Raw genomic sequence first — 12524 nt, 5'->3', positions numbered from 1 at the left:
CAACCAAAAGCAAAATCATTCAAGAGGGAAGTTAGAAAGAAAAGCTCAAGGGAGTGAGTGCATTCAAGAAAGGAAATCAAGTGCTTTCAAGTCTCCCAAGCGATTTCAAGCTCAACCACTCTCGTGTGCTCGGGATTCAAAGCTCACACCCAACCCTACGCGTCCCACATCGGAAGAATCAACATCTCCCACGCTTCCAACGGCAAAAAAGGGTTCTTCCGATTTTATTGTTTCTCATTGTTATATTTGCTTCTTAAGAGCTTTCAAATCTTTTGTAAAACGTTTGAATATTGAGCTTGTTTCAGTCAAGGGACTTGGAACAAGGGATAGGGGTCCCAAGCCTAAGTTAAAATTGGGGGATTGTAGGGTTCGTTGTTAGCCCGGGGTAAAACAACGAGTTGGGTAGTTCACTCGAAAAACTACCGGATTGTAGGGTTCGTTGTTAGCCCGGTGTAAAACAACAAGTTGGGTTGTGAGCTTGTAAAACAACCGACTGTAATCTTGAGGATTATAGTGAAATTCCCAAGAGGTCTTGGGGAGTGGATGTAGGTGCTGGGGTGCACCGAACCACTATATGTTTGTTGTGTTTGTGATGCTTTTTGTCATTGTCTAACTTGCTCACCTACTTACTTAGATAAATTGCTTGCTTAACTCTTATCCGTGCATCCTTTAGTTGCAAGCATATTTAATTTACTTAATCAAGTCTCATTCAATAAATCAAACTGTTGCTAAGTTTAAATTCCACTGTGCATCTATACAACTTAGCATAATTAATTGAAAAGTTTTAGAAGTAGTACAAAAGTTTTAAAAGACCCAATTCACCCCCCCCTCTTGGGTTGTATCTACTGGGCAACAAGTGGTATCAGAGCAGGTGCTCTAAGACTAATTATTGATCTCACGATCAAGAGCCAAAGATCATGACAACTCAAATAGATAGTTTTCTAGGAGAAGGACAATTAATTGATACACCTCCACTATTTAATGGCATAAACTATACACATTGGAAAGCACGCATGCGCATTTTCATACAATCACTTGATTATAATTTATGGAGAGTTATAGTCAATGGAACACACACAAACACTAGTCATAATGAGAAAATGGCTCAACAAAATTCAAAAGCCATGAACCTATTATATTGTGCATTAGATAGGAATGAGTTTAATTGCATATCTTCTTGCATAACTGCTAAAGACATGTGGAATATGCTAGAGGCTAAATATGAAAGCACTAACATTTTTAGTGAATCTGAAATTAGCTCTAAAGAAAAAGAGAGACAAGGTGATATTGAAAACCTATGCCTTGTGGCACACAAGGACGAGGTATGTATTGAAATGCAAAGTGTCTCCTCTTCTGAATATGAAGTATATGATAAACTTGAAAATGATTTTACACTTGATGAGTTACATGATGCATTTCTTGATTTAATGAAAGAACATAAGAAACTCATTTGTAAAAACAAGAACCTGAAGAATGAAAAGAAAATCCTAGTAAATGAAACTGAAATCTTAATTAAGAAAAATAAAGAACTAAATCAGAAAAACCAACTTCTCACTGAAAGCCATGATAAACTTAAAAAAAATAATGAATTGCTTTCAGAAGATAACAAAAGATTAACTAAAGAAGTTGACAAATTAAAACCTGTTGTTGAAAGATTTACTTTGAGCTCTGAAAAGTTGAATCTAATGATAAATAATCAAAGAGCTGAATTTGATAATATTGAATTGGGATGTCAACCTTGGTACACCCAAAAATCTTTCAATAATATGTTTGTTAAAACAGTTTCTAATCATTTTAAAATAGATTCTTATATTGCTGATAAACAGGAACAAAGATTATGCAAAATCTCTTCTGTTCCTAAATCTGTACATTGCAAATTTGATAAACCTAAAAGGCAAAAACAGAAAACTGAAGGGTTATCTACCACTCATGTTAAATCCATGTTTGTTAAATTTAATAAGAAGATGCAGAAATACACTTCTTGTAGTCCTAAAATCTGCAAGCCTATGGACAAAATAGCTATTAAGAAAATATGGGTTCCAAAAGGAACAATAATAGCTAACCTGCAAGGACCCAAAAGAGCTTGGGTTCCTAAGTTGAAAATCTAAATATTTTCTGCAGGTGTGTCTAGCACTCAAGGCTCCAACAAAAGATGTTAAATTGGACATTGGGTGCTCTAGACATATATTAAAGAGTGAAACTTAAAATACACTTAAGAAAAATGACTAAAATGGAAGAAATAATGAAATTAGTAATTCTTGCATCCTCTCATACTGAAATTGTTTTATTAGTTGATTAAAACATAACTTGCAAGTATTAATCATTCTTTTCTTGTGATATAAGTGATATTTCTGATATGAAAAGAAAATATATCCAAATCACTCCATCTTTCTAGATTATGCTTTACTTATAGATGGATAATTTGGTAAATCAATTCTCCTAAGAATAACTCTATGAATTCTCTATATGCTTGATTGAGAGTTTTTATCCATGGCATTATTGTTTATTGATCATAGATATGATAATGTGTACTTGGTATGCTTTTGAATATATGCACTATGAATACCAAAATTAAAGAAACCATCTTTGGCATATAAAATCAACTCATGCTAGTATGTACTTAATCTCAAAAGACCTTGCCATTGCCTTACTTAGATTATCTTCTGAAAGGTCAAAGTTTGCTATGCATGTTAACTAAGGAAACAAACAAGAATCAATTTCTAAATCTAAAGATGTTGTTTCCATCACTAAGTTTTCAAAAGCTTACATTGGATTTGTTCTTGGCAAATAAAATTGAAATATTTTCTGTATTTGCTAAATCTTGTAAAAGTGTTTCAAATGATAAAGGTTTCCAAACTGTGAAGGTATCATGGCACAGTGTTGAAAACCAAAATCCTGATAAAGTTTATACAGAAATTAATTATTTCAGCACCAAGGACACCTTAAGTAAAATAGGGTTAATAGAATTCTTGAAGAAATGAAAAAGACAATTGTGTATGATAGTCATCTACTTAAATAATTTTTAAAAGCTATCATCACTGCTTGTCATACATATGATTTCTATTAAATCTATTTTTTTTGATGAAAACTCTTTTTGATCTTCTGAAAAATAGAAAATGAACTATTGCATATCTTTCATATTTATCAGTAGTATATGTTATACTTGATATGGTTTCTTGAAAGTAATGCCAAATCTGATAGAGATATGTCTATCCTTGGATATCATTCATCAAGCAATGCATATAGAATATTCAATGAAAAGATTTTAGTTGCAGAAATATCAATTCATTTTATTCTTTGTGAGACTAATGATTTATTATCAAGATACTAAAATCAAATTATATAAGTATATGGTTAATCTTTTACATATAACAATCTGAAAACATGTTAATAATTAGAACCAAATTGAGCTTTTCAGAAATGCACTTAATGAAGAAAAATTGATGACTACTAAAAGACTAAATCAAGAAAAGATGAAATAGATCTTGATGAAATTCTTGCATGATTAGAAGTAAAGATCACCATTATCATTTGCTTGCTTTATGAGCTTTATATTCTATCAAATGAGTGTGTAGAATGGACTCCTATGTGCTTACTTTATTAAAGAAGATATATGTTAAATAACCACCATATTTGAAAACACTCATTACAAATATGATAAAGCAATATATGATTTGAAACAAGCGTCAAAAGCGTGATATAAAAGCTTAAGCAACCTTTTCGACAGAAAGTAATAAATCTATGCATCAAAAGAAGAATTTGTGATATCTTACTTGCTCAAAGTATACATTGATGACATCATTCTTGGTTCTACTAATGGAGATTTATATGAAGATTTTACTAAGCTCATGCAAGGTGAGTTTGAAATATGTATGATGAATGAATTAACATTTTTTCTCAAACTCCAAATTAAAATAAAAAAGAAAGGGGATCTTCATTGACCAAAGTTAGTCCACAAGACAACTCTTATAGAAGATTGGCATGAAGAAGGTATGTCTATGACCCCATCTTGTAGAATTTGAAAAGGATGAGCAAAGTAGATCTATTGTTTTAAAGCTATATTGAAGCATGATAGAATAATTATTTTATCATACAGTTAGTAGACCAGATTGTATGATCATTGTGTGCCCTTGTGCAAGACTTCAATCTAACTTTAATGAATCACATTTTATTGATAACAAATAAATCATAATCTGAATTTTGATAGAAACAACCGTTTAAGATAAGTTGATTAAAACTTAGCTAACATGTCTTATTGATAATTATCTTAAGCAAATAGAATCTAAGCTAAATTGATTCTGAAAATAAAAAAAAAATTGATCTTGATAAATCTTCCTATTGCTTCACATGCTTGTCTTTGAACCATCTTGGTTAATGAAACTATCTCTTTAAGTTCAAGTGACATATGCTTGCTTATATTTAGGCAATCTCTTGAGTAAAATGACTCAACACTCAATTATTGTCATATCGTACGTTGAGTCATCTAGTTAAGAAATATATGGTATGAATGTTTTGTATCTTGAAAAAACTAATGATTTTCCTTCAAGAAAGAAAAGAATTTTGTTAATAATGTAGGATCTTTAAGCAAGAAAATGAGAGATTTCAACTTGAAGGAAACCTCCATATAAGATACAATAAACATTCACATGCAAACAAGAGAGAGGATCTTCTTCAGCCAAAAGTTCACACATAAGAAATCTAGTTTGGCTTGAAGAATATAGAATGAATAGGTAATTTTAGATACCTTTCTCATAAATTAATTGAGCAAAGTCAATAACTTAAATCTTATTATGGCATGATTATATTCTTTAATTATTAATTTTTGATATCATGTCTATGTGTGTATTGACTGACTTATACTTTTAGAAACTGTTTCATGGTTTGCCCAAACTAAATTATTTCTTTGCCTATATCATAACCATGAAATACACAAGTATATGCTTAAAATTTTGATGTAAAATAACTTGTGAGAAGTTATGAATACTTGAGCATAATGAAAATGTTGTTTGCATGATATACATCTATATGACACATAAGATTATTTCTTTATTCTGCTCTTTCATGTAAATTACTTGAGAATAACAAAAAGAGAGAGAGATAAAGAAAAGAAAATAGATATTCAAGAGAAGTAAAATCTAAGTAAAAGCAAATACTTCAATCTTGAGGAAAAGCAAAACAAGCATAATATATTTGGGACATTTGTGAGCATTCTTTTGGAAGGGATAAAATCCATAATTAATTACACTTAAACAGGGAGAGTTTGAAGTAAACATTTTAACCTTTCTATATTGCTCATCATAGGGATGGTGCCAATGGGGAGGCTAGTGGTAGTACCTCGTGCCCCTTCCCAACTCCACCGGATAGGGAGCAAATAGAGTATAGAGCATAAGAAAGTTAAAAATGAAAGACAAAGTAAATGAAAGTATACAAGAAAGAATCAATTCAAATTTTTAGTCACATGGAAACACACTTTAAGGATGAAATCAGTGCAAAATTATATTTAAATAGGGGGAGTTTATTTGAAAAGAATTGATTTTGATACTTGACATGCTTGTTCTTAATATTTTAATGTATGACTTAACACACACTATATTTTGCATGTGGCATGATATTTTAAATTATGGGTTCTCAATATCTTTTGTAGTACCCCATACTTGGACAATTTGATTGAATGTTTGAAATGCTACATAACATCTTTTGTTTGGTTTTATTGAAAAGAAAATTCAGATTTGTTATTCACAATCATCGTTAAAATCTGAAAGATAAATAAATTTGTAAAAAAAAAAAGGGAGAAGAGAAGGATATCTCTATTTAGGCAAAATGAATTGAGTTTGTCTTATCCATCAACTTGCTTAACTTTGATACATAATACCCTAATACTTGTTAAAAAATCCTCCATTTAGTACCAAAACTCAACATTTAATACAAAGATTCTGAATATGCTCTTATATGTTTGAAATATGTATTTTCAATCGTAATCATTTAAGATGAGCTATAATGTGATTTTGAAAGCCTTTATTGAAAATCCTATGTAATTCAGAATCTGATTTTGTATAAAAGCTTAAACTAAATGTGATTTTTTAAATAAAGTCTTACTTTAGGAAAAACAGAATTAATTTTGATGCCTTTGGTGATTGCTCCGATACGCATCCGAAACATATCATTTCTTATCTTCAAAGTATACTAATATTGGTTCAAATGATGTGTCTTTCGATGATCTTGATTGCAAACAAAAATTTCTAAATATATGATTTTATTCTGATATTAAAAGGATTTATTGTGTTTCATGTATACATTGCTGAAAAACTATGATTAAGAAATTGAGTTCTATAAATATATATACCTCAATGATCATCTATATGTTTTCTCCCCTACATTATTAAAGACTTCCATCAATAGAGTGAATGATCTTAAAACTAGAAATATTTCAGTTCACTCAAATGACTCTAAAAGAAAGAAAATGTAAATGCTTTTGAAAGAAATTGAGCTTCAATTGAATCATTTTCTGATTAATACTTTTATACATTTTCTCTAAGATTAGGAGAAAGCATAACTTGTTCTTAAAGGATTAGAAAGAGTGATTACTATAAATTCTGAATAATTCTAGATCACTCTACATTCTTGATATTACAGAATTTCAGTGTTATTCACGTTTATCACTAAAATCTGAAATTCAACAATTAAAATGATTAAAGAAGAATGCATCTTTTGAGGGGGAGCTTTAGATATTCAGTATCCTATCCCAAAGACACTTTATTTTGATGCATACTTAGAATTTTATGGATTGATTTTGATGAACCTCCTTATATTGCAATACATGCTTTAATTATAAGTTTATACCTTAAGATGAGTTCTATAAAGGTTGTCTTATCTCAAACCTTGAGTCTTATGAAAATAAGCTGAAACTTATAGAAAATATATTTTTGAGATTGACAATTTTATTGAACATTATCTACAAATTCTAAACTCTTAAAATGGAATGATCAATTAAGGGGGAGAAAGAAAATTTCAGAAGGAAAGACCTTATGGAACTTAATCGCATAAATCTATAACTAAAGGAGAGGGAAAGAATACTAAATGAAAAGTGATCCTAATGCTCTCCAATATGTATCATCTGAAATTTAAATCTGAAAATCTTTATGATACACCTTGAGGCTTATTATTTGGTTAATATATCTTATGCATAAATCATGAACCAAATTGCAATTCAAACAGTTGATCTTAAGAGCCTCTAACTTAATGAAAAAGGGGGAGAATAATGTGTTGAATTTCCTTGAGTATCTCTTAGAAAACCAATTTTTGGAATTTACTGATGAATTCTTATTGGCTTGTCTCTAGAACTTCAATTTTTATGCCAATTCATTATTATATGTACCAAAATGTGTTTCCTTTTTAAAGGATTAAAGTCTTTATAAGAACCTTCAAAACTTTGAATTTTATGTATGCTCTAAGATATATCATAAACTGCATGAATTCATGTTTTTGGCATTTATGCCACAATATTTTTACACCATAAAAGAACTTTGCAATCATACTTAATATACTGCTCTTATACTCTGAAAATTAGTTAAATTGCTCTCATGTTGATAAAATACTTAATATATTGGGCAAAAGATCTTAAATGAACAAGCTTTCATACTTATTATTGAAGAGAGGTTAGATTTCCATTCGTGCTTTTCTTGAATATCATTTGTGGTACTTCTTGAATTAACTTAAGGAAGATTCCACCTACACTTGATTAGAAAACTATCTGTGTTCTGCTCTGAAATTATCTTAATTGGCTCTGATCTATGCTCATTAATCTGATTCTAATATTATTGCCTTGAGTTATATGATTCATATCCTTGCAATAATTTGACATGCAAATCAGAGTACAATAAGAAATATTTGAGTATTCTTATCTTTGTGCTTAATGTTTCACTATCTTTTTGATGTTGTCAAAAAGGGGGAGAAATATTTAAGTATATGCTCATAATGCTTTGTGTTTTTGAATTGAATACAAATCAGCTGAAATTGAAATGTGTTAAGCTGATTAAATCTAAAGCATTATCATGAAGTATGTTTTAAATATATATGCTTTCTACTTCATGCAACTTAGCTATGCATTAGTTCTAGAACACAATATATTTTATATTGCACATACTCAAATACTGTGTATATGTTTAAATCTTAAATTTTGCATATACTCAGTGTTTTGTCATCATCAAAAAGGGGGAGATTGTTGACCACCTAATGGATTTTGATGAATACAAAACACGAGAGTATAATTTCATTTATCTTAACAATTTAATTGAGGATTTCATGTGTTTAATTAAGAATATTGTTAAGAAATGTCTAGGCAAGTTTCCATAATTTTTATGAATTTATTGAAGAATTTTTGAGTTGAAGAAAACAGATCAGGGACAGCCGAGACGTCTCCGGGTTGTCTCAGAGACGTCTCTGGCACAAATAGGAAGAACTGGCACGTCTGGAGACGTCCCCGGTACCTGCGGAGTCGTCCCCGCAAATAAAAAGCAGACCAGCGGAGTCGTCCCCTAGATAGCGGAGACGGCTCTCTCAGGGTTTTCCAGAGAATGATTTTTTCGGAGATAAGGCAGCGGAGACGTCCCCTGAAAAAGCGGAGTCATCCCCATGCAAAAAGCGCAAACAAGCGGAGACGTCCCCATAAAGCGCGGAGACGTCCCCGGAGCGCGGAGTCATCCCCGAAGCAGCGGAGTCATCCCCATGCAAAAAGCGCAAACAAGCGGAGACGTCCCCGTAAAGCGCGGAGACGTCCCCGGAGCGCGGAGTCATCCCCGAAGCAGCGGAGTCATCCCCATGCAAAAAGCGCAAACAAGCGGAGACGTCCCCGTAAAGCGCGGAGACGTCCCCGGAGCGCCTGGGACGCGACTGACAGCTTTTCAGGTTTGATTTGAATTTCAAATCTTCTCTACTTTATCTCTAACGGCTATATTTGCTTTTTGGGCTATAAAAGGGAGGTCTTAAGTGCTTCTCAACAACTCTTCACCAACCAAAAGCAAAATCATTCAAGAGGGAAGTTAGAAAGAAAAGCTCAAGGGAGTGAGTGCATTCAAGAAAGGAAATCAAGTGCTTTCAAGTCTCCCAAGCGATTTCAAGCTCAACCACTCTCGTGTGCTCGGGATTCAAAGCTCACACCCAACCCTACGCGTCCCACATCGGAAGAATCAACATCTCCCACGCTTCCAACGGCAAAAAAGGGTTCTTCCGATTTTATTGTTTCTCATTGTTATATTTGCTTCTTAAGAGCTTTCAAATCTTTTGTAAAACGTTTGAATATTGAGCTTGTTTCAGTCAAGGGACTTGGAACAAGGGATAGGGGTCCCAAGCCTAAGTTAAAATTGGGGGATTGTAGGGTTCGTTGTTAGCCCGGGGTAAAACAACGAGTTGGGTAGTTCACTCGAAAAACTACCGGATTGTAGGGTTCGTTGTTAGCCCGGTGTAAAACAACAAGTTGGGTTGTGAGCTTGTAAAACAACCGACTGTAATCTTGAGGATTATAGTGAAATTCCCAAGAGGTCTTGGGGAGTGGATGTAGGTGCTGGGGTGCACCGAACCACTATATGTTTGTTGTGTTTGTGATGCTTTTTGTCATTGTCTAACTTGCTCACCTACTTACTTAGATAAATTGCTTGCTTAACTCTTATCCGTGCATCCTTTAGTTGCAAGCATATTTAATTTACTTAATCAAGTCTCATTCAATAAATCAAACTGTTGCTAAGTTTAAATTCCACTGTGCATCTATACAACTTAGCATAATTAATTGAAAAGTTTTAGAAGTAGTACAAAAGTTTTAAAAGACCCAATTCACCCCCCCCCCTCTTGGGTTGTATCTACTGGGCAACATGTGCCTTAGGGCATATCGGTTGAAAGAGATTCTTTTTTTTTATCAATAAAACTTCTTTCCCAAACTGTACAAGCTTTTTTAAAAGCATACGGCTTTCTAAATGTATATGATGATATCTTGACAGGTAGATCTTATGTGAATCGTATGATGAAGTACCACATGAGTGGATATATAAGAATCCAAATAAGTTGAATCACTTATGTTATGATCTTCTACATCCTAGGTCTCCCTGTTCCATCATTTGGCTTGTGTTCTTCATGTTGCATTCAAACCGAATGAGTATGAAATTACGTCAATACTTCCACATATTATGTGTAACGTAGCTGACATCTCTCTTTTTCACCCGGGGGATCTTAATTACCCCTGCTTAGCTTTCAATTTGCCTCTAACCATCAAATTAAATGTGAATAACCCGTCCTCTCTTTGAAACAAGCGGCACTTCCGGTTCCATGTGTGCTTCAAACAATTTTGTCTTCTCCATATTACCATATCTCTAGAGTCAATAATTTTGTATGAGAACTACTGAATTCAATCACTTGCTGCTGTTACTCAACAGTTTTCTGTTGAGGTTTATCCTATAGATGTACTCAAATTGGATCAGTGATCAATTTCTAGGTCTCATCGTAAACCTAATTAGTTACTTCCAATTACGTAAATCAGTAGTTCGAACCACAGTTAGACGTAGGGCGTCTGAGTGTGGGCATCTGAATGAGACGTAGGGCGTCTCATTGATATAGGAACTGCTGTACCAGAGTCAGCTTTAGAATTTCTGTTAAAATTTCAAATAGTGACTGTCTTTTGAATATGTATATATGATTATATTTTTAGCTCAAACTTAGCTTTGTGTTGAAATTGTGACTGAACCTAATCGTCATTCATTTCGTATTGTTCAGGGACTGGCAAATATGGAAGTTGAGGTTACAAACCTTGCTTCAAAAGCTGGCAAAGGTAATAATTAGAGTTCATTTCCATGTACTGTAATGTAGAGTTCTGTGCATACAAGGGGACTACATTTCCTAGTCCATAATCTGTTTCTTTCTTCTTTTGGGCATATGACATTGACTATTTTTGAACTATTAATTTTTAATGCTTTATGATGCACTGCTTGTGTTGATGTTCTTAATTCAGCGAAATTTTGCGTTTACAGTACAAGTGAGAGCTGAGAACAAAGAATGTCATCAACATCCATTTTTATACTCTCATCATGTCTTATATATCTTGTTTGATCTGTGCTCATAAATTCTGTCTTTATGAGATGTATGCTTACTTTGTACTGAAGTATGAAACATATTTGTGTGAAGTCAGCTCTTTGCTTTTGTTTAGGGAATTTTTGCAGAATAAGGCAATTGGCATCCTCATTTGATAGGCCAATATCACAAAGATATTGTCATTGATCAAGACAGTATTTTGACTTTCTATCCTTTTCTAGCATCCTAGATGTCTTATATCTATTTAGGCATTCTTGGGAGTAAATATTTATTTTGGCATTTGAGGTTGATGTTCTAACTCATTCAAATGTTGATCATCATATATGCTTTTTTTTTTTTGGAGAAAAGCAAGTGACTGTATGTATTGGCACCTCCAACTGGCTGCTGCACTCAAACAAACATGAGTATATGCAGTGAAGCTGATGTAAAAGAGTTTATATTGTAGTGCTCCTTTTTCGTCATGAAATTACACAATATTTAAGATTGTGCCTGCACCCAATGGTAAACATCATCGTGCGAACATGCTGAACAAACAACAAACCCTATCTCATAACTTTTTTGTGGTAAAAAATTTTATTTTATCATTCTTTTATATGGAAGCCAAAAAATTTTACTCTGTCATTCTTTTACTTTTAGATTTCTCAAGTGGTCTTCTATCACCACTACTTGTTAGAAGTATGCCCTAGAAGCCAACGTGGCTGACGCATATTTGTAATCCGGGGCATAAATTTGTAATTTGATACTTTTTAATAAATAAGATTGGGCAATTTGTTTTTCATTTATGTTTGTATGTGTCCATGAATCGTCCAAGAAATTAATAGATGATAACACATATTCTCAAGGAGTTGAGAATTTGAGGCATGTGTTACGAGGGACGGTGATCGATCCGCTGAGATTAGTGCACAGATCACTTAGTCAGATGGACGAGTCTCGAGTCCACGGTGTAGAGACACGAGAGTGATTATGCGAGTACTTGTTAGAGAACAAGGTACTGAGCGTGACCAAAGATAGTAGTCACATGGATGTCTATCCACTCGTCAGTGACTACTTATGCTGCAGTTGTATGACTGGTCCTTTGACCTGCGATGCCTCAGCTATTCACTATGAGGTTGCTGTAGTTTGACGAGCATGTGAACTTGGGCCCTAGCCATTCGGGTCCTTGTAGTGCGAATTGGTTGCAGTAGGTTCATTTTGGAATAGGGTTGCATCTAGATAGGATTTATCGACCTTTATAGATTAGGAGTGATCCTATGTAATTTATGAGACTGAGTTCGATAAATTCCTAGCCAGGTATTTTGGAAAAAGTTTTCCGTATCTCGAACTGGAAGTTGTATAAATTTGACATATGACGGACGATGGGGTTTGACGAGATATCCATAACCTCCGTCACGTCGGAATCCATGATAGAGGGACTGTATCATATGCTAACTGCACCTAGAGGTTCAGACATT

General features: G+C 33.2%; 1 protein-coding gene across 5 annotated transcripts in view; it reads left to right on the top strand.

Annotated features, from left to right (window-relative positions):
• The window catches only part of LOC103722332 (calcium-dependent lipid-binding family protein), a 151061-nt gene that overhangs the window by 122105 nt on the left and 16432 nt on the right, over positions 1–12524 (top strand). For all 5 annotated transcript variants that reach the window (XM_088709929.2, XM_088709928.2, XM_088709930.2 and 2 more), the window contains one exon: positions 10759–10813. In XM_088709929.2, coding sequence (XP_088566055.2) covers positions 10759–10813 — 55 coding nt within the window. The remainder of the gene's footprint in view (positions 1–10758; positions 10814–12524) is intronic.

The sequence above is a fragment of the Phoenix dactylifera genome, chromosome 13, assembly GCF_051530095.1.
Source record: "Phoenix dactylifera cultivar Ajwa chromosome 13, Ajwa_hap1_PhDact_Kaust_v1.1, whole genome shotgun sequence".
NCBI classification, from domain to species: Eukaryota; Viridiplantae; Streptophyta; class Magnoliopsida; order Arecales; family Arecaceae; genus Phoenix; species Phoenix dactylifera.
The sequence above is the reverse complement of the archived record's forward strand: the minus strand, read 5'-3'. Positions and strand labels throughout refer to the sequence as shown.